At 45.8% G+C, this 24,715-nt stretch overlaps 2 protein-coding genes across 2 annotated transcripts in view; one reads left to right on the forward strand and one right to left on the reverse strand.

The window, feature by feature from the left end:
* Positions 1-352: 352 nt before the first annotated feature.
* Positions 353-24,526, reverse strand: FBXO45 (F-box protein 45). The gene is made up of 3 exons (XM_075340992.1): positions 24,185-24,526; positions 12,745-13,101; positions 353-2,592 (listed from the first exon to the last, which is right to left on the reverse strand). Exons 1-3 carry the CDS (start codon positions 24,467-24,469, stop codon positions 2,407-2,409), a joined length of 828 nt encoding a protein of 275 aa, XP_075197107.1. The 5' UTR covers positions 24,470-24,526; the 3' UTR covers positions 353-2,406.
* Positions 24,210-24,715, forward strand: part of WDR53 (WD repeat domain 53) — a 39,781-nt gene continuing 39,275 nt past the window's right edge. Inside the window, exon 1 of the mRNA XM_075340990.1 lies at positions 24,210-24,352. The gene's annotated coding sequence lies outside the window, so the exon portion shown is untranslated. The remainder of the gene's footprint in view (positions 24,353-24,715) is intronic.

The raw sequence follows: 24,715 nt of genomic DNA on the forward strand, positions 1-24,715 counted from the left end.
GGAGAGAGGGAAAACAAGCAGGCAGGGAATGGAACTCTATCGTTTGGCCGCCTCCATGATGTCCCAGGCGCATGTGCTTGGTTTGAACAGGCAAAGTCCCTTTAAGAGGCATGAGCCCTAGTAAGGGGGGGGGGCGACCGGAGAGCCTCTTTAAAAAGGAGGAGAAAGCAGTAATCTAGTACACACAAATCCCTTAGATCTCAATACTGAGGCCGTATAGGCTGCATTTCGGGGCGGTTGAGAAACCATATCCTGTATATTATAACAAATACAAGGCAGATCGACTAGAGTCACAAGGTTTTAAGATTTTGCTACATATTATATTAAGTTACGTAACTAAAGGCAGTGGTTTATGTAACAAAAAGAAAAAGCCACTTTCAACAAAGGAATAATCCTGGATATTCCTTGTATAATGCACACTGACGCAAGAAGTCTCAAGGTGCTGCTGTATCGTCAAGAAAATTTATTCTACTCCAAGGTCGTAAGTTTCCGTACAAGTGACATGCATTACAGGAGAACCGGACACGCGTTCAGGCTGTTCAAATGGCCACTGCAGATAGTATATTCTTCTCTGAAATAGGCGTTTAGGAGAAACTATAGTTTGAAGACCACACAAGCCATCCCTGGCTATGGTCCCTGGCCGGATACTCCCAGCAACGCACTGGTCATCCCTGGCCGGATACTCCCAGCAACGCACTGGTCATCCCTGGCCGGATACTCCCAGCAACGCACTGGTCATCCCTGGCCGGATACTCCCAGCAACGCACTTGGTCATCCCTGGCCGGATACTCCCAGCAACGCACTTGGTCATCCCTGGCCGGATACTCCCAGCACCGCACTGGTCATCCCTGGCCGAATACTCCCAGCACCGCACTGGTCATCCCTGGCCGAATACTCCCAGCACCGCACTGGTCATCCCTGGCCGGATACTCCCAGCAACGCACTGGTCATCCCTGGCCGGATACTCCCAGCAAAGCACTGGTCATCCCTGGCCGGATACTCCCAGCAACGCACTGGTCATCCCTGGCCGGATACTCCCAGCAACGCACTGGTCATCCCTGGCCGGATACTCCCAGCACCGCACTGGTCATCCCTGGCCGGATACTCCCAGCAACGCACTGGTCATCCCTGGCCGGATACTCCCAGCAACGCACTGGTCATCCCTGGCCGGATACTCCCAGCAATGCACTGGTCATCCCTGGCCGGATACTCCCAGCAACGCACTGGTCATCCCTGGCTATGGTCCCAAGCCGGATACTCCCAGCACCGCACTGGTCATCCCAGGCTATGGTCCCAGGCCAGATACTCCCAGCACCGCTCTGGGTGTCAGATGGGTCTGTTATGGTAGAGACCTGTCAATTACCTGGAGTGGCAGTGGGAAAAGCAGTCCATGACAGAACTGGACTAGTCAAGTCTCTGCCTACTGTCCCTGGTTGTCTTGTCTAGCTGCTGTTTCAGAGCAAATATAGAGCACTCCAGCAAAAAAAAAAAAAAAAAAAAAATTATATCTGGCTCCGAATCATGCTGTCTGCACGTGGTTTGGCCATCCTAAATCACACAATAGGTTCCCTTTAAAAAAAAAAGGGTCATGCAAAGAAAAGTATGAAATGCTCCATTATGTCTATGGCAGGATCCGGGAGAGGTAGTCCCCATACCATATGTATCCCGCAACGCTTCCCGACCCTCCATTAGACATAACGATGCATACGTTTTGCCCCAAATGTTCCCATAAAAAGGTGGATAAATTCTCTTTAAAACAAGATGCATGGTCAATGATAAAAAGGATAACATTATAACTTCCCTTTAACAAAATCAGACCTGAGTGAGCCATCTATAAAGATTGGCAGGGATGGCAGCTCAATTTGTGTATAAAAGTACCCTACAGATACCACTTAAAATGGAGGCTTACAAAAGAGTGGCATGGATAAAACCCCATCTGATAAGCCCTATGCCAGACAGTACAGCTAGGGTTTGGGTAAAAACCATTGAGTAACCCTATACCAGATATTACACATAGGGTTACAGTTTCTAAATGAAAAAAAAATAAAATAAAAAAAATTATATATAAAAACCACACTACACACCATGTAGGAGATCCCTCTCGAAAGAAGGAGTGGTTCACATTGCTCCACTCATCCCTTCGTTCCGTTACCTAAAAACACTGGTTTCCATTGCACAATCACCAAACCGACAATACCAAACTGTCAACAACTGGGGTAAAAAAGTAAAACCCATAAATCGCCACACACAGCCACAACCCACAGACTCTCCGATCACATTGAGAGGAGGTGGAAAGCCTTCCAAGTATTGAGTAAGGATGGTCCCTTGATCCCTTCTGTCCTGTGGGTCCACAGAGCCGGTCACGTCTTCTGCCCATTGCATGCACAGCCATCTACTAAAGACGCATTATCCATCCAGTGGCTTCCCCAAGTAGACCAGTGTCACTTCTGTGTTCCCGTACACTGCAGAAACTGCTGGATATAGACAGGCCTTTGGAAGTCCCCTAAATGCCACACCTAAAAACTCGAAGCCACGTTCGAAGGCCAAGGTCTTGTCTTCCATGTCCAAGATTACTCTGATCCTTTCACCTATCTGCAATACAAAACAGAAAAAGGCTGAGTACAGGGGCAGGCAGCACAAATACAGCAACATCACTGGCTGGCAGTGCACAAACATTAAAATTCATATAGCGTATATACCCCCACATATTTATAGGTATTTTATTATATCTTTTCATGGGACAATTCTGGAGATGTGGTACTTTGATACAATATAAAGTAGGCAGTGTACAGCATAACAGTGTAAATTAGGTGCCCTCTAAATAACTCAAACACAGTCATTACTGGCTAAATCGCTGGCAACAAAGTGAAAATTGCCAAATTGTGCCCTAAGTGAAAATAATGGTGACCACACAAAATGTTGACAAGCGCTGCCTTAACTCTCTTTGACATGGAGTTCACTAGAGCTTCACAGTAGCCGCTGGATACTCTTCCCTCCTCCATGAGGACATTATGGAGCTGGTGGAGGTTAGAGACGTTTGCCTTCTCCACCTTCCATTTGAGGAGACTCCACAGATGCTCAGTAGGGTTTAGGTCTGTAGAAGCTTGGCCAATCCAGCAACTTTTCCCTCAGTTCTTTAGCAAGGCAGCGATCTTGGAGGTGTGTTTGGGGTCGTTCTGTGGGAATCTGAATATAGGGGATCATGTTCTGTTTCAGTACGTTGGCATTCATGGTTCCCTCAATGAACTGTTACTCATTACAGCTAACGTCACTCATGCAGCCCCGAAACCATGACACTCCCAACACAATGTTTGACTGTAAGCAAATCACTTGAATTTCTACTCTGACTGGTTCCCATCACACACTTGACACTATCGGAACCAAAATCAGTTTTTGTCTCATCAGACCACAGGACATGCTTCCAGTAATCCATGTCCTTAGTCTATTCGTCTTCAGCAAACTTTGCGGGCTTTCTTCTGGATAATTTTTAGATGAGGCTTCCTTCTGGGATGACAGCCATACAGGACCATGATGCAGTGTGCGGTTCCTGACCTCTGACAGACTGACACCCCCCCCCCCTCCTTTAAGCTCTGTAGCAATGCTGGCTGTTCTCATACATCTATTCTGACAAGACAACACCCCCCACACTTGTAAAATGTCTCAACTTCTCATGTGGCCTTGATACAGGTAAAATATATATCTTTGTACAGTGTTAGCTAGTAGAGATAAAAAAAAAAAGTTTGTTTAAAAGAACTGAGAGTCCTCAATAGTTATGTTTTAATGGCTAACTGAAAAGATGGTAATAATTGAAATCTTTCGAGACTACTCAGGTCTCTGCATCAGGCACCATGCCTGATGCAGAGACCCGAGTAGTCTCAACTGCTTGCTATTATTACCATCTTTTCAGTTAGCCATTAAAACATAACTATTGAGGACTCTCAGTTCTTTTAAACAAACTTTTTTCATATGGCCTTGAAAATCAATTACAACTTGACAACAATGTCTCATGTTACAAGTCATGTTATTGTCTGCCAAGCCATGTCCTGAATGGCGGTCCTCAGGTCATTGAGATCCTGGGGTACAGAGTTACTAGCCTCTACACAACAACTTGGATTGTCTAATAGGTTTTCTAGGGAGGTCGGGAGAAAAAGTGTAGGCCACGCTATTAGGGAGTGTCTGCTGAAGATTGGGATACCTCAAATAATGCGACTTTGATGAGCTGGAGCATTGTCGTCCATGAAGATCAACATAGGCCTGTGCTGTTCATGCAGAGGCACAATGACTGGGTTAGGCCAGTTTCACACTTGCGTTGAACGGCGTCCGTCAAAATACGTTGTGTAACGCATGTGACGGATGCATTGCAAATAGTGTGCTAAGAAAGGCCATGGATTCCTCTGAAATAACGCGTTGCGTTACGTTTTCTTTAGCCAAGAGAGAGCCCCCATCTTCTCCGCCCACATCAACGCACACATCCAGACACTGCCGCCATCACGACACTACAGCCCAAATCATCACCGCACACGCAGGCACTACCGCACTCATCATCGCACACACACAGGCATTACCTTAGTGACGTCCCCACTGACAGCGCGGCTCACTTCAGTTGCTGCGTGGAGCTCACAGGAGCGGCGGTGTTCTACTGCTGCTCCTGTCAGCTTCATGTAGCAGAGCTGAAAGCGTCGCGGAACCTCGTGTGGATTACGCCGGACCTGGAGGGGTATTTGGGGTTTTTAATAAAATGGTGAAAGAGGGGGTTTTTTTGTCTTTTATTCCAAATAAAAGGATTTTTTCGGTGTATGTGTGTTTATTTACTTTCACTTACAGGTTACTCATGGAATGTGTCTCAGACACATGATTAACCTAGGACTTGGTGGCAACTATGGGCTGCCATTAACTCCTTATTACCCAGATTGCCACCGCCACCGCCACCAGGCAATTCGGGATGAGCCGGGTAGAGTCCCGGGACTGTCGCATCTAATGGATGCTGCAATTCCGGGCGGCTGCTGGCTGATATTTTTAGGCTGGGGGGGGGCTCCCCATCCTGAGAATACCAGCCTTCAGCCGTGTGACTTTAATCTTGGCTGGTATCAAAATTGGGGGGGGGGGGGGGGGGGAATTGCACGCCTTTTTTTTTTTATTTATTTATTGTACTGCACGATATAGACACGCCCACCAGCGGCTGTGATTGGTTGCAGCGAGAGATGTCACTCAGCATGGGGGCGCGTCTGACTGCAACCAATCATAGGCGCCGGTGGGCGGGGAAAGCAGTGAATACTAGATTGAATAATGGGCGGCCGGCATTTGCAAAAGAGGAGAAGCCGCCGGAGCTTTGTGACAACTGTGCAGCGTCGCGCCTGTGATCAGCGAGTATGAGAGAGGGGGAGTCATTTTAAACAATTTGTATCATGCTGCTGGACATTGTGAGCATGCGCAGTAGAACGTGACGGAATCAGTCAGCGGATTCCGCTGCTTAGCACATAGCGGCGGAATCCGCCACCATAGACAATTAGACAGAATCAGTCAGGGTGCGCTATTTTAACGACACAAAAAACGCTACATGCAGCGTTACTTCTGCCCGACGCGTCAAAATAACGACACTGCGTCGTGCAGCGGATGCAACGCAGACACTTGCGTTACAGTGCGTCATCCATACAAGTCTATAGGGAATAGCGCAGTGTGTTAACGGACTACGCTATTCTCCATAGCGGTGGATTGCACTGAACGCAAGTGTGATACCGGCCTTAATGAGGTCATTAACCCCTTTACAGCCTAGAATATACCTAGAGGTACTACGTTGCCTCCCTCCCTTTAATGCAGATTCGTGGGGTGCGCCCACATTATTCCCTGCACATCTCTGATCTGATCAGCAGACATGTACAGCTAACAATATACAAAATAAGTTCCTGCTCGACTACTAACCAGAGGTGCTAAGGAGTAATAGTAATATCCATAATATATGAATTCCGTCATACAATTACACATGAATAAAATTAAATTAGGCTATCAGAAAAGTTCCAATGCGTTTCGGCATTACACGAGCCTTTTTCATGGATTATCACACTGCTAAAGTGATGGGTCAGCATTCAAATAGCTGTGTGTGAGCTGTTCTAATGCCTACAAAATAGTGGTGGTGTGTACACCAGTCAAAAGAAATTATGGTGGAAAGCAAATAATTGCCTCTATATGAAGGAGAAAAAGGGATTGTACCCACTGAAAATATAAGAGCTTCCTTGTTCGTGCAGAACCTGCATCTGCGGCGTAAGAAAACGAAAAATCTCTATACCATTCACAAAAAAGCGTAGGGCAGTTTTGTATTGACTAGACACACCGGCCATCCACTGTAATACCAAAGGCTTGTCTGGTGACAACAGTGGCTAATGCAAATAGCGCTCTCCTTGAGGTCTTCAACATTGTTGGCAGCCATCATTTCTGTTCAGTGTGAATCAACTCATCAGTGAGCAGCACTGAGGCGAACTGGTCCTTCGCCCACCAAGACGATGACTCCTGTGCCTGGTGGTGTGGTCACATACCCTTGCAGGTTGTCTAGCATGCAGCCAACGTTGATTTAAGCAGTTTTGAATGGTCAGATGTGACACTTGCGTGCCTCTCACCTCCCTTAAATATGAATAAAGTTGTGTGGCATTCATTTAGTTCCAAAGGGCATTGTTCACAATGAAGAGGTCATGAGTGTAGGATGTGGCCAAAGGACGTCCACTTCTATGGCTTTCTGTGACTCTTCCAGTCTGTGTATCTCTGTTACAACCTGCTGATAAACACTGATCATATAAGCTCAATGGCCACAGCCGTCTGAGAACATCCTGCTGGAAGACTCGCAATGGCGCAGTACTGATGATCAATTGTTAGGTGTAGTCTTGGTCTCATGATGTCAAAATGTGAACAGCATGAGGTGAACTGTTTCATTATTAATTCTAATGGAACTCTGACATTTATTAGGCGATTCATGGATCAAACACCTGTTGTGAATTTTGCCATTAAGCTCCTTATAAGAGAAGAGCAAGTTGTGCAAAAACTACTGAAACATTGAACAGTTGGAGATGTGCATCCAAAAGTGTAGAGAAGGGTCACATTAAGATCACCTGAAAAAGTTAGTGTCACGTCCCCACCGGAGTCCGCTCCTGCGACTTCTGCTCCAGTCGCCAGACGACGCCATGTTCCCACCATGGATAGTGCTGGTGATGGGAGAGGAGTCGGTGCCCGTGGCTCTGCTGAGCGCAGGCTCCGCTCATCCATTAGGCTGGGTTTCCCTGGAACCTGCAGTACCACTGGCTGACTGTAGGTGGCGTGTGTCTTCCAGCTGAAGTTGCCAACATTCACCTGCAGCCAATGGGAAGACACCACACCCTTCTTATTCCCCCTCCTGTCACATGACCACTGCCAGAGATAGTTCTGTACTCCTGGTTCTGTGCAGTTTGTATTTTGATTCCTGTGCGCTGACCTTTGCTTGTTGTTTGACTACCCTCCTGCCTGTCATTTTTGTACCTTGCTGCCAGTTCCGGATTTGACCTCTGCTTTGTCTCTTCACTACGCCCTTGCCTGCCGATTCTGTTCCTGTTTAGCATCTCCTGGTTTTTGACCCTGCCTGACGACCACGGACTACAGCCTACCACAGGTAGTGATCTCTGGGGCTCTGTGTAATTCCAAATCCCTGCATAGGGGTTAAAGGGTTGCAGAGTTCTTGGTGTCCTGCATTTTGAGCGGCTTTTCTCTAGACTCCCCTTACAGCCAGTCTGTGGCTGCAATCAGGCATTACAGTTAGAAGGCATTTTAGGATCATCCTGAAAGTTTCACTCGAAAGCCAAATATCCCTAACTTTTTGTAAGCAGTGTGTAATATATACAGTATAAGGCCCCTTTACATGTCCATGCATTAAATGCACGTGTGTGATGATCCATTGTGTAGGTCTGTGTCCCTGTGTGTTATTCTTGGGCTATCAGTGTGATAGGTGGAAAGCACATTGACAGCATGAACTATACTTGCCTGTCTCAGGCGCTGCTGCCACACTTGTTTCCGGGGCTGCAGTCAGTCCAGTGAATATTCATGAGACATAACGATCGGGACCCGGAAGAAAAACAGCAGCGACGGAGAGAGGAAAGTATAAAAATCCATTTGCTAACAGTGGGGGGAGCTCCACTTCACCCACGATTAGCAGCAGGTCCTGGCTGTAATGCAGAGCCATTACCTGCCAGATATGGAATGCGCCCACTCCATACACCAGTTTCTGACATGCTCTGCAAATGTAAGACAGAGGTCATGAAAGGGTTAACATATGGATTTAGGTAAAGTATAAAAATCCATTTAATTTCAGTGAATAGGTGTCCTCCAGTCCCTGGCACACTGACGTCACATGGATCACATCGATGTTGCCCGCCAAAAACGGATATGTCGCCGTGCTCCATGTAGGCCATGTGTCAAAACACAGAAGTGTGAGCAAACCAATCGATTTTAATAGGTTTACGTGCGCCTTTGTCTTCAATACGTGTGGAAATTGACACCACCCATACTGAAAATGTGCATGCGTGAAGGAGGCATAATATTATATTTGCCATTCTCATAACTTAAAAAGTGCTAGAAGAGACAGTATGCACAAACCGGGTCTAATCCTAAAACCCTCTTAGCAAAAGGTGCTGTAAGGGTAGACTAAGATTGTGAGAGTCACAACCATTGTAATGGCGTAAGTACGGCTGCAGCAGAACCCACGTAGAGAACCAGTACAAATATGGTGAGAAAAGGGTTAGTAAATCGCGCTACCGTAGAAAGGAGGATCCATGTGGAAGGAATCATTTTATTTGTCTACGTGTTTCAAAGCCTTACAGCTTCTTCCTCAGGATAAAATCATATATGATTCGTCCCGAGGAAGAAGACATAAGGCTTTGAAACGCGTAGACAAAATCCCTTCTACATTGATCCTTCCTTCTACGGCAGCACGGTTTATTAACCTTTTTCGCTCCATATTTGAACTGCTTCTCATAACTTACCCATAGCTTGTCAGTCAAAGGAGCAGTGTGTGGTGAGCTGTAGTTTTTATTGGCACCATTTTTGCAACACTAAACCACATTACAATTTCGGAAGAATGGTAATAGAAAAGCAGAACATTTGGAACTTTTTTTTTTAAATTTAAAACAGTTTAATGTTTGGATTAAATGTTATATTTTCCCCGTCTACAGATGCAATACCAAATATGCTTATTTTAAAATTTTTATTTTGGGGAAAAAGGTGGAAAATTAAAAATTGTAGATTCTCCTTTCACATTTTCTTTTTGCCATTAGTCTTTTAGAGAGTCATAGTCAACATAAGTCAGAAATCTCTTTTTAAAGACCTAGAGACCACTGACATCAGATTAAAGCAAACCCGTCAGGTGCAATATGCAGAACCACGAGCAGTTCTGGGTGTATATTGCTAATCCCTGCCTAACTGTCCCTGTATACACTAGCATAGATAAATAGATCTTTAGAAGAAGGATTTCTAAAGATCATATATTATATTCTAACGAGGCCAGGGACTAGTCCAGAGGGAGTTTGTTCTCTTAGCTTGTCGGCCCACATAGTTGTGCTTACATGCTAACAAATGCATAGCGACGCTGCACATACCTCACTCTTCATGGTGGCTGGTGGAGGATGGATGCGCACGATCATCCATCCTCCACCATGAAGAGTGAGGTATGTGCAGCGTCTCTGCGTATTCATTAACATGTTAGCATGGTAGCACGCCCCTGTGGTTGTACTATGTGAGCTGACTAGCTAAGGGAAGAAACGCCCTCGGGACTAGTCCCCGCGTTCATTAACATAATATACGATCTTTAGAAATACTTTTTCTAAAGATCCCTTTACCCATTCTAGTGTATACAGGGACGGTTAGGCAGGGATTAGCAATATACACCCAGAACTGCTTGTGGTTCCGGGTGCATATTGTACCTGACAGGTTCCCTTCAAAAGGGTGCAATTCTTCACATCCTCACCTGTGTTCGGAGCCTCTGGAGCTCTATTCTGGATCTGCAGTGTCTAAGCAATTATTTTTCTGTGTGGAATCTGCAGCAATAATGAGGATGCTGGGTCTTTAAATAGAACCAATCACCAGGCTTTTTGTACATAACCTAAAGCTATGGTGATTGTAAAGGTTGCCCAAGTAGTGGATAGCCCCTTTAACTGAAATCAGCAGAATCCAGGCTTAGAATTTTGAGAGAACCAATAAACAGAATCTAGAATCAAAAAGTAGAACAAAAAAAAAAAAAACAAAAAAAAAAAAAAAACACCTAACCAAAAGATTTAAGAACAATAGTTTCCTGTTAAAAAGGGGCTGTTCAATACTGGAGAATAATTTAACTGTTAAAGTGCCAAAAAAAGGGCCCTTCTCAATCATCCCGGCAGCTGCTTCTCCGACCCAGAGGACAGAATTGGCTGCTAACTGGCTGTAGAGTTCATTATGTTACGGAGCCCCAGGAGAGCCAGGGCCGACAATGCTAGAAAAGCGCTTGAGGTGAGAACAAGGGTCATTTTATATAGGGGAACATACTGATTGAGAAGGGGTAGTCATCGTAGTGGACAAAGCCATTAGTATCACTGTTTTGTATTGTGGTAGTTTGTGGGAGGCCAATTTCGTCAAAATGGCTGTGTGGCGCCCCTGAAGCTTCCGTCGCCACAGAAGATATTGCACCTCAGCCAGAGGTGTGGTATCCCATCCCGGGTAAGAATGGGGTCAACTGCCGATGTACAGACAAAACTAGCAACCCCCATAGATTTAGTCATGGGGCCGTAAGTCCATTCACTGGTCCCAATGGTGTGGGTGGGGCCCTAGTCAGTGGGTGTGGGAGGAGTCAGAAAGGAGAGAGTAGACAAAGGGAACTGGGAAGTTCAAGTTTAGCAGTCTGTCAGAAGGAGTAGAGGAGTGAGGAGGTGGGCTGTCAGGAAAGGACAGCAGATCGAGAAGGCAGAGGCAGAGATCCTGGGGTCTGGTTAGGCCCAGTTGACACCGAAAGAAAGGAGGAAAGGATTCCAGGGCCACGGAAGGGCAATTGTCCCGTGACCTGTTCCACTGACAACATCGGGTGGAGGGATCTGGCTGCATTCAGGGACGGTCCCTAGACTGAAGGAAGAAAGACAATTCCTGTAGAAAGGAAGAAAGACAATTCCTCAAAAGTAAAACCGAAGGCCTGGAAGATCGTTGCAAGCGCCCAGGGCCACTTCCCGCCACAGACCCCCGGTGAAGAGGGCAAGATACGACTGCGGTCAGCCCCGTTTGTACAGGCCCTGTGGTGGAGGACCGAGACCAGCTAAAACAGTCAATGGCTAGGAAGCCAGTCAGAAAAAGACACACACAAAAGGGATACACCGGGACTGACCCTTGACTTATCCGGGATTGGCGGCGGCCCTGACAGTGAATCCTAGCATTCCGTGGGTGACCGGTCAACTGCAGCACCGAGACTGAACAGTGAGTAAAACATCTTAACTGCAAGCCCTGTGTCGTCTGGTTTATCCTGCACCTCGTCCACAAACACCATAGACTTTACCAAGCACCCAAAAGGTTGCCCCGAGGTACCCGCTCTACCTGTGGAGAGCAAGAAACACCTCAGCTGCCATAACACCAGCCCCGGAGGTCCCTTCCAGCAGCTGCGGCTCCATAGTTGCAAATTACCACAGGTGGTTTCACGAAGATTCATATAAACATTATCATCACCTCCCCAATATCGCCACATTAACTGACACTACCAGGGTCACGGAGTCGGGCCCCGCCACCGCTGACTACCCCGGACTAGTCCGGCCCGACACGGAGTCACCTAAGGCCCTGGGGTGGGCGAGTCAGCTGATGAGGTTCAAAAATTTAGAAAAGTAGATCATTTTATTTTTGTCTTGTCTCTTTAGCACAAAAAGTAAAATTTTTTCTCAACAAGGTGCAGTTTCTGACATACAGAAAAATCACTTTAGTGGAGAACTGCAGTACACGGGAGCAACCTTTAAAAAGTTGCAATTGGTGAAGTGGAAACGCAATAATGAATTTGGTCTGAAGTGTGAAGCTTTCCTGCAGACTAATGCTGCTCCTCCAATGCCAGCGCTGTGCCCCCTGGTGGTCATCTGACATTGCTGGGAGGCAGCGCCAGTTTTTTGTTAATGTGGGGCCCTTTTAGCAGTTAATACGGGGTTGTCAAGTAGTGGACAAACCCTTTAAGCTTAATACAGTCAATTTACTTAGCCATAAATGGGTTCTTCACAGTAGCCTGTATTCTGTAGACTTGCAAAAAGGTAAGGAGGACAGGGCACTATATGTGTAGAGACATACGGGGAAAAATACCCCTTGAAAAGTACACAACTGTTACGCTGAGCACAGCAAAATTATGGGTGGCAGGAACACTAATATTGGAAAAACATTATCACAGCTGCGGGGTGCTACTTCAAGGAAACGGCAACATGATCCACTTTGTGAAATAGTAGAAAAAAAAAAATAAAAAATAAAGAGTACTCACAGGTAGTTGCTGTGCAGATAGGTGTAAGTTTATTCACAAGTGCGGTAATACATGTGAAGGCAGGCGGGGAGAGAGCACGACGTGCCGTCCTGTCCTGCTCCCTCCCCGCCTGCCTTCACATGTATTACCGCACTTGTGAATAAACTTACACCTATCTGCACAGCAACTACCGGTGAGTGCTCTTCATCATTTTTTTTCTACTATTTCACAAAGTGTATTCTGTAGACTACTTAGAGAAGGGGGAAGAATAAAGGTTACTTTTTACTTACTTGATATTTGGGTGCATTGTTGCACTGTGGAAAACTTCCATTGACTTCTCCATTGTGCAATAGGTTATTATCAACTAGGTTCCAGCCCCAACTCTGATCATCACTACCAAGGAGCGCCACATAGCCCTGACACTGCATGGGAGCCCGTTTTGTTGCAATGCCAATGACCGCCACTGTGCCAAGTGGACCTTCCCACCATACTTCCCAGGCATGGCGTCCCTCACTGAAGCCGATTTTGGTGCGCGCCCCGTCCGTACTCTGAGCGATTGGATTGCGGTGCAGAGTAAAACCATTCTTCTTAATATATACATTCCTAGAGCAGTCATTGGAGCTGAAGCCGTGCTGGAAGGCTCGCATCTGCGGGGAGAGAAAGATGCTCAGACCAAGATTTCACAAAACCACACAGCAATGGAAACTAACGACTCCAAGCTACTTTGATTTTTGGTGATCATTCTAACTTTATTCACATTGTTATAACCTATTGCAACCACCAGCATGTGTAGTGCTGCATCAACAGTACAGCATCGACAGTCATGCATTTATCTATCAGATGTTAGACATTAAGGATCAAAATCAATCATCTGGGACCAATCTGAAAAAAAAAAAAGAAGAAAAAAAAAAAAATAGATAATGGGCTTAAAGGGAACCTGTCAGGTCCAATATGCACCCAGAACCACGAGCAGTTCTGGGTGCATATTCTTAATCCCTGTATACACTAGCATAGATAAAGATATCTTTAGAAAAAGTATTTCTAAAGATCTTTTACCGTATGCTAATGAGCGAGGGGACTAGTCCCATGGGCATTCGGTCCCCGGTCAGTCGCCCCATTAGCATACATCCCTGTAAATGTGCCATCATGCTAATGAATGTGCAGCGCCACAGGATGATCTCACTCACCTCTCCACCGCCATCGAGTGTTTGGGTCATGCGCACTATGAAGCCAGGTGTACGTGTCCTGGCTTCAAACTTAAGTAATGCGCATGACCCAAATTCCGGGGTCATCCACACGGAGCCGAAATCCAGCATCAGACGTGATGGTGGCGGAGAGGTGAGTGAGATCATCCTCTGATGCTGCACATTCATCAGCATGTTAGTACACCCACAGGGGCGTAGTAATCTGCTCATGGGGGCGACTAGCAAGTTGAACTGACGGCCAGGGGACTAGTCCCCTCCCTCATTAGCATATGGTAAAACATCCTTAGAAATACTTTTTTTCTAAAGATCTCTTTATCTATGCTAGTGTATACAGGGACAGTTAGGCAGGGATTAGCAGTATACACAGAACTGCTCGTGGTTCTGGGTGCATATTGCACCTGACAGGTTCCCTTTCAAATATATTATAATACAAACATGATTGATTATACAGTGGCATCTAGAAGTTTGGCCACCCCGGTCAAAATTACTGTTATTGTAAACATTTCATCTTCAACTTGCTGAACTGATCTTTAAAAACTTTATTAACCCCCAATACACCCCTCCAGGTCAGATGTAATGCACACGAGGTCCCACAGACAAAGCTACTTGTCTGATATTGTAGCCGAAACGCATTGTGTTTTTCATGTGTACATACGGACATTTTTTTTTATTATATCTTTAAATCTAATAAAACCCTGAAGAAATAAGATGCGACAGTCCCGGGACTCTACCTGGCTCATCCCGATTGCCGTGATGCGGTGGCAATCAGGGTAATAAGGAGTTAATGGCAGCAGTCCATAGCTGCCACTAATCCAAGATTAGTAACGTCAGCGTCTATGACACGCCATTACTAATCTGTAAGTAAAGTAAATAAACAAAACACCAAGAAATCCTTTATTTTAAATAAAAACACACAAAAAAATCCCCCTCTTTCACTACTATTAAAATTTCTCATACAGCAGTGACCCTGTGGGACCTTGGGTCTGAGTTCCCGCAGGGTCACTGCCGGTCGGTGACGTCACTCATTTCTCACCGACCGTGAGAAATGACCTGGAGTTACCCCTGCAGCCTCATTCACGGGGCTGCATTGAGTACTATGTCAGACGCCGCTGAATCAGTCTGCAAGAGTCGTGGGACATTGTGTGGATTACGCCGGACCTGGAGGGGTATTTTGGGATTTTAATGGTGAAAGAGGGGGGATTTTTTTGTGTTTTATTTAAAATAAAGGATTTCTTGCTGTGTTAATTTACTTTACTTACAGATTAGTAATGGCGTGTCAGACGCTGCCATTACTAATCTTGGACTTGGTGGCAGCTATGGACTGCTGCCATTAACTCCTTATTACCCCGATTGCCACCGCATCACGGCAATCTGGATGAGCCAGGTAGAGTCCCGGGACTGGTAAAGGAAATGAGTGGGACTCAGCACCAATATAGATGAATAAAAATCTTCATGCTTTATTTGAAAAGTTTAAAAATAAAGAAAAGGGTCACAAATCATCCAAAAATCGCCATGCGACTTGCTGTGCGTCTTGACGCGTTTCGGACACAAAAGGGGAATTTAAAAACAGTCCTTAATCATAAGCCATGTAGGATGGGAGGCAAGAGATATATATAGCACCTTAAGAAGCAATGAAATACAAGAGCAAGATGGAAAACAGGAAGGGAGTCCACCCGAAAACATGCAAATTAGTAAGAGGGTTGGTATATCATTGGATTCTCTTAACCCCATATGCGTATGTATATCTACTGGGGAATTCAATGAAAAACAATTCTTAGATTACAAAAAGACCTCAAAATAAGGTCAATGCAAGCATACATGTGTATATGTGCACCATTCCACCCACCCATATATTTCGTATAGCAATTATTTCACTAAGGAAACAAGAAGATTATTTCATTGGTCTATGAAAAGATGTTCATGCAGATATTATAATAAGTAAATATATCTTATATAGATGGTATGTGTACACATGCATATAAATGCATGTGCTCTGTGGGTGCAGGGCAAAGAAAAAGATAGATAGAAATACATGTATGTGGACTAGATATTATATCGTTTCCAGTATAGGATTTTATATATTATAGACATATGAAAAAAAAAAAAATTTTACATACAAAATATAGAAATAAAAATAAAAACTAAAATAATATTTTTTTTTATAATTCTCATAACTGAATTCCTGGATATCCTATGTTTTATATGTTTCTTCCATCGTACACATGTGTACACACTGCACACGTGTACATAGAGCTCATATAGCTACACATACAAAATATAGAAATAAAAAATAAAAAAAAAATCTTTTTTTTTTTCATATGTCTATAATATATAAAATCCTATACTGGAAACGATATAATATCTAGTCCACATACATGTATTTCTATCTATCTTTTTCTTTGTCCTGCACCCACAGAGCACATGCATTTATATGCATGTGTACACATACCATCTATATAAGATATATTTACTTATTATAATATCTGCATGAACATCTTTTCATAGACCAATGAAATAATCTTCTTGTTTCCTTAGTGAAATAATTGCTATACGAAATATATGGGTGGGTGGAATGGTGCACATATACACATGTATGCTTGCATTGACCTTATTTTGAGGTCTTTTTGTAAACTAAGAATTGTTTTTCATTGAATTCCCCAGTAGATATACATACGCATATGGGGTTAAGAGAATCCAATGATATACCAACCCTCTTACTAATTTGCATGTTTTCGGGTGGACTCCCTTCCTGTTTGCCATCTTGCTCTTGTATCTCATTGCTTCTTAAGGTGCTATATATTATATATATATATATATATATATATATATATATATATATAAAAAAATATAAAATCTTGCCTCCCATCCTACATGGCTTATGATTAAGGACTGTTTTTAAATTCCCCTTGTGTCCGAAACGCGTCAAGCCGCACGGCAAGTCGCATGGCGATTTTGGATTATTTGTGACCCTTTTCTTTATTTTTAAACTTTTCAAATAAAGCATGAAGATTTTTATTCATCCATATTGGTGCTGAGTCCCACTCATTTCCTTTACCGTTTACTCTGACGCTGGACCTGCCTGTCCGCAGGACTACGTGCATCAACCGCAGACTGGAGGACCTTACATGGGTGAGCTGAATACTTTTTTTTCTCTAGAGTCCCGGGACTGTCGCATCTAATGGATGCAGCAATTCCGGGTGGCTGCTGGCTATATTTTTAGGCTGGGGGGCTCCCCATCCTGAGAATATCAGCCTTCAGCCGTGAGGCTTTATCTGGCTGGTATCAAAATTGGGGGGGACCGCACGTCTTTTTTTTTTTTTTCATTATTTATTGCACTGCATGATATAGACCCACCCACCAGCGGCTGTGATTGGTTGCAGTGAGACAGACAGCTGTCACTCAGCGTGGGGGCTCGTCTGAATGCAACCAATCACAGCCACTGGTGAGCAGGGAAGGCGTGCATATGTTATGAGACTAATGAGCGGCTGTTCGGGAAGATGAAAGAGCTGCCACGGGAGCAGTGACAGCCGCCCGGTGATCGGTAAGTATGACGCTTGCTCCTACCCCTTTGCACCCGATTCTGGTCCCAATAGACTTTATATGGGGAGCCGTATTGGCCAAATACCAGCCATCCGAATGTAGGTTAACTGATTTCTATGTGATGTGTGTATTTTCTCTGATCAATTTCATATTCCTATTCTAGTGACATCACACAGGGAAGTGATGATTACTATGTCCCAAAAACGCAAAATAACGCAGGGAATAATGCAGGAAAACGCACAGAATTTGCTTCCTGCGTTAATCCCTGCGGGATTTCACGATTACATTACAGTCAATTGAGTAAAATGCCGCAGCTACCTGCGGAAAATAGGTGACATGCAAATTTTTTTGCTGCTGGAATCACAAAACAGCAAAACCTGTAGCTGTCAAAATCCGTCTAGTGCGCACAGCATTTTTTTTCCCCCTATAGGTTTTGCTGGTGAATCACTGCAGAAAGGTTATTAACATTTTCTGCAGCGAAACATGCAGCAAATCAGCGGGAAATCTGTGGTAAAATCTACCTAGTGCGCACAAAGCCTTTAGGGTTCTGCAAGGGGGGCCAGCAACAAGGTGCACCTTCCTAGAATGCAGCCCATGAGCTGCAGAAGGTGATATTTTTTTGTTTTCCTATTAAACCAAAAAAAAAAAACAACTTTTCTTTCAAAAATAAGGAAATATCTAAGTGATCTTAAACTTTTTAAATGTAGTGTACATCCACACACGATCACACATCCTCACCACATCCGGAGATAACGATTGCTTCTGGCTGGCAGGGGAACCTGGGATACAGTGCAATGGAACAAAGAGGACCTGAGGTGGAATTCATCAGTGCATTCCACCGAAGGTCCTTGCGCTCCACTGCACTGTATCCCAGGTTCCCCTACTGTGTGTGTGCGTTCTGATGTATGCCAGTGTCGCCCAGAAGCAGGAGAGGACTGCGTAGAGCATACCAGCTGGGAGCACCTGCTGAAGATCACAGGATGACCTGGGAGCAACGCAGACGTCAGGGTTATGGCAAGTATGATTCACCTGGGAAGGGGGGGGGGGAATCACCCACTGTGTTTCATCGAAACTAAACCCTACCCTGAAAATAAGCCTTAAATTCTTCAGTGCAACAGATAACACTGTCTTATTTTCTGGGAAACATTGCAGCTGCCTGTGAGATCGCAGCGGAAGAAGTAGTGTTTTTTGTTATCACTAACAGCTCTGCAGAGAGATCAGGAGAGCAGACTGTCAGTCATTACATGTCTCCCACTGGTAACTCCCCTTTAATATAAAATAAGCCCTGAAGACAGATCTTCTTAAGAATATGTCAGACACACACAGACACACACAGACACACACAGACACACACAGACACACACAGACACACACAGACACACACAGACACACACAGACACACACAGACACACACAGACACACACAGACACACACAGACACACAGACACACACAGACACTTTCTCTGCAATGCAATAATACATTGGACCACAGATATCAAGGTATTCAGCGTCTTATGACAGACCTGTCCTTATAGGTGGCTTAAAAGAGTTGATCCTAGTAACAGATTCCCTTTCAAGGGGTTGTCCATAACTTACATATTGATGCCTTATCCAAATAGGCCATCAGTGAGAATGGTGGTGGACAGACATCCTGCAGTAGTGGGATGTGACTAACGTATGGCGCGACCGGGAATAACTACAGCACCAGGCAGGGGCCACCGGATAGCAGAACGCTGCAGCTCTGTACATGTGAGTTGTTCAGTGTCAGATAGGTCATCAATATTGGAGTCCCCAGTGATCCAGCACAGCTCTGGTGTTCCACCGGTTCTCATTTACAGGCTGTCAAGTGATGACATGAGGCCATTGATTGCCTTCAGCAGTCACGTACAGCATGTAGGAGACCACTGGTGAGGTAACAGCAGAGCATCTGTGCTTAATCAGTGGGACGCTAAAGAAATTACCACCAGTCTCGTTTCTATTTTAGTACAATTATAGTTCTTTTCTCTATGGTCATTGGGTCTTAAGCATACAGCCTACGGGACAGGTACATGTTGGATTTCTTACCACAGGACTGCATGAAGAAAATTAAAAAAAAAAATAAATCTACATCATAGACCTGCAGATTTCAGTGTCCCGCAGCTCTTCACTGCAGATTCATAATTCAGGATGAAAAATAGACAAAAAAATTCAGCAAAACAGAAGACTTTCATGGCAATTGTTTGGCCATCCACACGCTGCGCACATCTGGGCTTTATTTCTGATTGAGGAATACTAGTTACACTCTCTAGTCTGAAATGACTGGTAATTGAGAATTACATACAGCGGGTACGGAAAGTATTCACACCCCTTTACATTTTTCACTGTTTCAGTGCAGCCATTTGGTAAATTCAAAAGAGTTGATTTGTTTTCTCATTAATGTACACTCTGCACCCCATGTCAGAAAAAAAACAAGAAAAGAAAGAAATGTAGAATCTTTGCAAATTTATTAAACAAGAAAAACTGAAATATCACATGGTGATAAGTATTCAGACCCTTTGCTTAGACACTCATATTTAAGTCATATGCTGTACATTTCCTGGTGATCCTCCTTGAGAGGCCTAAGACACACTGCGTGAAAATCGGTGCGGGTAGGATACGATAAAACATTGCATTGCATTCGGACCAATATTAGCCTGTGTGTCAGCACACATGAGCGATTATTTTCTCAGCCCTAACCGGACCGAAAAAAAACCAGTCACAGTATGCTGCGGGTGCAATGCGAGTCTCTCTCGCACCCATTCAAGTCTATTGGGCGAGAAACATCGCACTGCACTCGCAGAACACCGATGCACCGCGAGTGCAGGGCGAGAATCACAATAGCTGGCAATGGAGGAGAGAGGGAGATAAATGCCTCTGTCCCCTCTGCAGCACCGGCCCTTTCTTCCTCAGCTGTGGTCCGATCGCACAGACCTCAGTCGCAGTGACACTCACATGACACTTGGCTCCCGCTATGCTGCCTGCGTGAGCCGAGTGTCATGCAAGGATCGCAGTAGTCCCCAGTGTGGCCCCGGAGAGATGGTTCTACTCCTTCATTGGAGTCCAGCTGTGTGTAATTAAACTGATAGGACTTTATTTGGAAAGGCACACACCTGTCTATATAAGACCTCAGTGCATGTCAGACCAAATGAGAATCATGAGGTCAAAGGAACTGCAAAAGGAGCTCGGAGACAATTGTGGCAAGACACAGATCTGGCCAATGTTCCAAAATAATTTCTGCAGTACTCAAAATTCCTAAGAGCACAGTGGCCTCCATAATCCTTAGGGCTCATTCAGACGACCATTCCCTCTGTCCTGGTCAGTTCTGTTTTTTGCAGACCTACTGACAGGACCATCTTTTCAATGTTTTGATTAGGATCAGATGGCACACAGAAGCATTTCCGTGTGCATGAGTTCCTACAAAAAAGCTCGTCGGATACAGCATGTCCATTCTGTTATTATGGAACATGCCCTATTCTGTTCCATAATAACGGATCGTGACTCATTACAAGTCAATGGGCCCACAAAATCCCTGGAAGCTGCATGGAACACTGCCGTCGGGTGCCCCTGCAGTCAGTGTCGCACTCCTGCAGGGTGTCAGCAGCCGCAGGGATGATGAGCGCCGACATTAGGAGGTTAGCAAAGTTAATTACCTGTGGTGAAGAAGTCCTGCACTCCTGACGTCCGCGCTCGTCATTGACTTCCATACCCGCCGCGTTCTCACATCAAGTCTCGTGGGCGGCACAAGACTGACTAGCGGTGACATCACAGGACGCTCACGATATTTCACTTGTGAACGCGGCAGACAATAGAAGTCAGTGACGAGTGCTGACGTCAGGAGTGCAGCTGCGTTCATCACCCAGGTAATTTACCTAGCTAACTTCATGACGTCGGCACTCGTTATGCCCTGCAGTGACCTGGGCTGACCTCATGATGTTAGCTCAGGTCACTGCACTGCTCTCCCAGCCAATGGGGAATGCTCTGTTCTTCATTGACTGGGACAGTAAGTATGGATCGCCTTGGGACCCCCTTACTGGATTACTTTGGACCCGGATTTGTTTTTTCTATCCAATAAATTGGTGAAAGAGGGAATGTTTTGGGGAGCGAAAAAACAAAAAAAAACAAACCCCCCCCACAAATTAGACTTGTGTTGTGTTTTCAGCAGGCTTGTTATCAAAGGCAGGGTCTGCCAATCACACTAGGAGATATCACAGCTGACCCTACTCCCCTCCCCTCCCCCCCACCAATGACCTTTGCATGCCCTGCCCTCACTAGATACTTCAACATAATAGATGGGGGTGGGGGTCTGACCATTGCAGCTAATGAACATGTGTTTTTTTCCTGAAACAAGTCAGTCAGTCTTAAAGGGAACCTGTCCCCAGATTTGTCCCCTATAAGCTGCGGCCACCACCACTGAGCTTTTATATACAGCAATCCAGAATACTGTATATAAGAGCCCAGGCTGCTCTGTGTAACAAAAAACACCTTTATTTATCATACTCACCTGCGGGATGGTCTGATGGGTGTTGTTGCTCTCAGTCCGGTGCCTCCTCCATCTTGTGAGATCGCTATCCTCCTTCGCAGCCCCGTGTGCACGACGTGTCCTCCATCATTCACAGATAGGTCTCCAATGCGCATCTGAGCGCTTTGATTTGTTCGGTTGAGGACAGAGCAAAGTATTGTAATGCGCAGCGGTCTTTAACCTTTCCTCATGCCTATGCATTACAATACTTTGCTCTGTCCTCAGCAGAGAAGATCAAAGTGTACATGCGCAAACCACAATGGAGGCCTCTATGTGGATGATGTACGACGTGTTATACACATGGGGCTGAGTAGGACGGCGATCGCACAAGATGGAGGCGGCGCCGGACTGAGGCCAGTGACACCCATCGGTCCGGACCGCCACCTAGGTGATTTTTATAAAGGTGTTTTTCTACATTATACAGAGCGGCCTGGGCGCTTATATCCAGTATTCTAGAATGCTGTATGAAAAAGGTCACTGGTGGTAGCCGCAGATTATAAGGAAAAAAAACCTGGTGACGGGTTCCCTTTAATCAAACTTGCAGAAATTCACTGCACTTGACAGGTGCAGGCCTTTGTGGGTCGGGTCCTCAGCGTTTATCCCTCCTCCGGCGTCCTCTATAGCATGCCCCCTTTTCTTTATTTGATTATCGTGCCATGCTTGCTGTTGGTGGCGCATGCGCATTGCCACAGTAATTATCTCTTCATTGAAATGACGCCGAAGTCTACGCATGCGCTTACCGCGATCTCCAGAGCCATTTTATTGAAGACACTGGAGAAAACTATGAGAGGTTTCAGCGCCTGCCTATTCTCCCCCTACATCTGTGCACGCGCCCCTGCTGCTCATAGTCTTCCCTGCAGTGTCTTCAATAAAATTATGCCAGAGATCGCAGTACATGCACGCGTACAGCCAGCTTCATAGTACGCATGATCCAAACTCCGGGGTCATACGCACTGAGCCGAAATCCAGTGTCGGACACGAGACGGCAGAGAGATGAGTGAGATCACTCTGTGATGCTGCTAATGGGGCAGACTAGCCAGGGGAACTAATGCCCAGGGGACTAGTCCCCTCACTCATTAGCATATGATAAGAGATCTTTAGAAATACTTTTTCTAAAGATCCCTTTATCCATGCTACTAGATACAGGGACGGTTAGGCAGGGATTAGCAGTATACACAGAACTGCTCGTGTTTCTGGTGCATATTGCACCTGACAGGTTCCCTTTAATTTCCGCAAATTTGATTACAGATATTTTATCAACCAACCATCACATCTTTCTATAACAGGTATTCCTGCAATCAGCATCTTACTGCCAGTATGGCACTGCCTTTACCTCATAGCAAAATCCTGCTGATGCATTTCCTTTAAGGAGGACTTAGCACAACATTTGTTTTAAAGGGAACCTGTCAGATGTAATATGCACCCAGAGCCAGGAGCAGTTCTGGGTGCATATTACTAACCCTTGCCTAACTGTCCCTGTATACACTACCATAGATAAAGAGATCTTTAGAAAAAGGATTTCTAGAGATCCTTAATGATAAGCTAATGAGGCTAGCGACCAGTCACAAGGGCGTTATATCCCCTGACTAGTCCGCCTTCTTAGCATGTTAGCATGAACACAGCAGCATGCTAACATGCTATTCCATGCCCATTGTCATTGGCAGCAATACGCACACCTGTATCCGTTGTCACCGCCTCAGATGCCAGGTTTAGGGTCAGTCCGCATGATCAGAAGTCACCGCACTTATGGTGATGCGCAGTATGAAGCTGGGTGTATGCAACCCCCTTGATTCAGAGAGGTCTAGTGCACATGACCATAATTTGCCGGGACTTCTGATCGTGTGCACTGACCCCAAACCCGGCGTCTGAGGCAGTGACAATGAACACCGGTACACACGTCACTGCCACTGGACAATGGGCATTGAATAGCATGCTAGTACGCCCCTGTGGGTGTGCTAACATGATTAAGAGGGAAGACTAGTCAGGGGGGAAATAATGCACTTGCAACCAGTCTCCTCACTCATTAGCATATCATAAAGGAACGTTAGAAATCCTTTTTCTACAGATCTATTTATCTATGCTAGTGTATACAGGGACGGTTATGCAGGGATTAGAAATATGGACCCAGAACTGCTCGGCACCTGCGCTGCGTTCCGCGGGCTACACCTGCGCTGCGTTCCGCGGGCTACACCTGCGCTGCGTTCCGCGGGCTACACCTGCGCTGCGTTCCGCGGGCTACACCTGCGCTGCGTTCCGCGGGCTACACCTGCGCTCCCTCAGGATCCAGATTTCACAGAACAGAACTATTTGTAGGGAATTAATGGGGACAACACTGAAAATATAAGGACCTGCAACAACCAATCAACTGGCCGCTTACATCTCCCCAGCTGCCGCACAGCATAAGAGCAGTGATGTGATTGGCTGCAGAATGGACGCCGCGCCTCTCACCTTCGCCTTGTACGTGGGCAGGTTGCACAGCACGTCGGTGCGCAGCGCCTCCTCGCTGACCGTCCGCAGGCACAGGCTCCGCCACACATCGTTATTCTCGTCCCCGTGCAGGCAGCGATGCCAGTGCTTACACACCAGGCCGCAGCTCCGGAGGTCTGACAGGTCAAGGTAGGAGAAGACCAGCTCCAGCACCCGGCTGGGTAACCTCCCCGTGCCCGCAGCAGGCGGTGGGGGAGGCGGAGGCGGCACAGCGGGGGCTGCAGAGGGAGCGGCGGCTGCCGCCATTCCCTCCCTATTTCCCGGTTACCGGCGCCTCAGACCCCGCCGTCCTCCCTCATCATCCAGCGCCAAGCAACATCCTGCTGCATCACGTAATCACTAGCCAATCAGCGCCGGCGGTCACAAAAATAAATAGAAAGCGCTCCAATCACAGGAGAGATCACCGCGGGCTCCAGTAGTCTTCCTGTTCTGTCTCCACCCTGCCGTGATGCACCAATCAGAGCCTGATCCCGCCTCCTTATGACAGTGCAG

Source organism: Anomaloglossus baeobatrachus, chromosome 3 (assembly GCF_048569485.1).
Source record: "Anomaloglossus baeobatrachus isolate aAnoBae1 chromosome 3, aAnoBae1.hap1, whole genome shotgun sequence".
Taxonomy (NCBI): domain Eukaryota; kingdom Metazoa; phylum Chordata; class Amphibia; order Anura; family Aromobatidae; genus Anomaloglossus; species Anomaloglossus baeobatrachus.

What these genes read in the sequence shown, in the direction of transcription:
- FBXO45 (XM_075340992.1), bottom strand. Translation starts at nt 24,469, where the DNA reads ATGGCGGCAGCCGCCGCTCCCTCTGCAGCCCCCGCTGTGCCGCCTCCG. An exon ending in TGCCCACGTACAAGGCGAAG is followed by an intron (nt 13,102 to 24,184) that starts GTGAGAGGCGCG and finishes CTCTCCCCGCAG; the next exon opens with ATGCGAGCCTTCCAGCACGG. An exon ending in ACAATGCACCCAAATATCAA is followed by an intron (nt 2,593 to 12,744) that starts GTAAGTAAAAAG and finishes TTTGTATTGCAG; the next exon opens with ATAGGTGAAAGGATCAGAGT.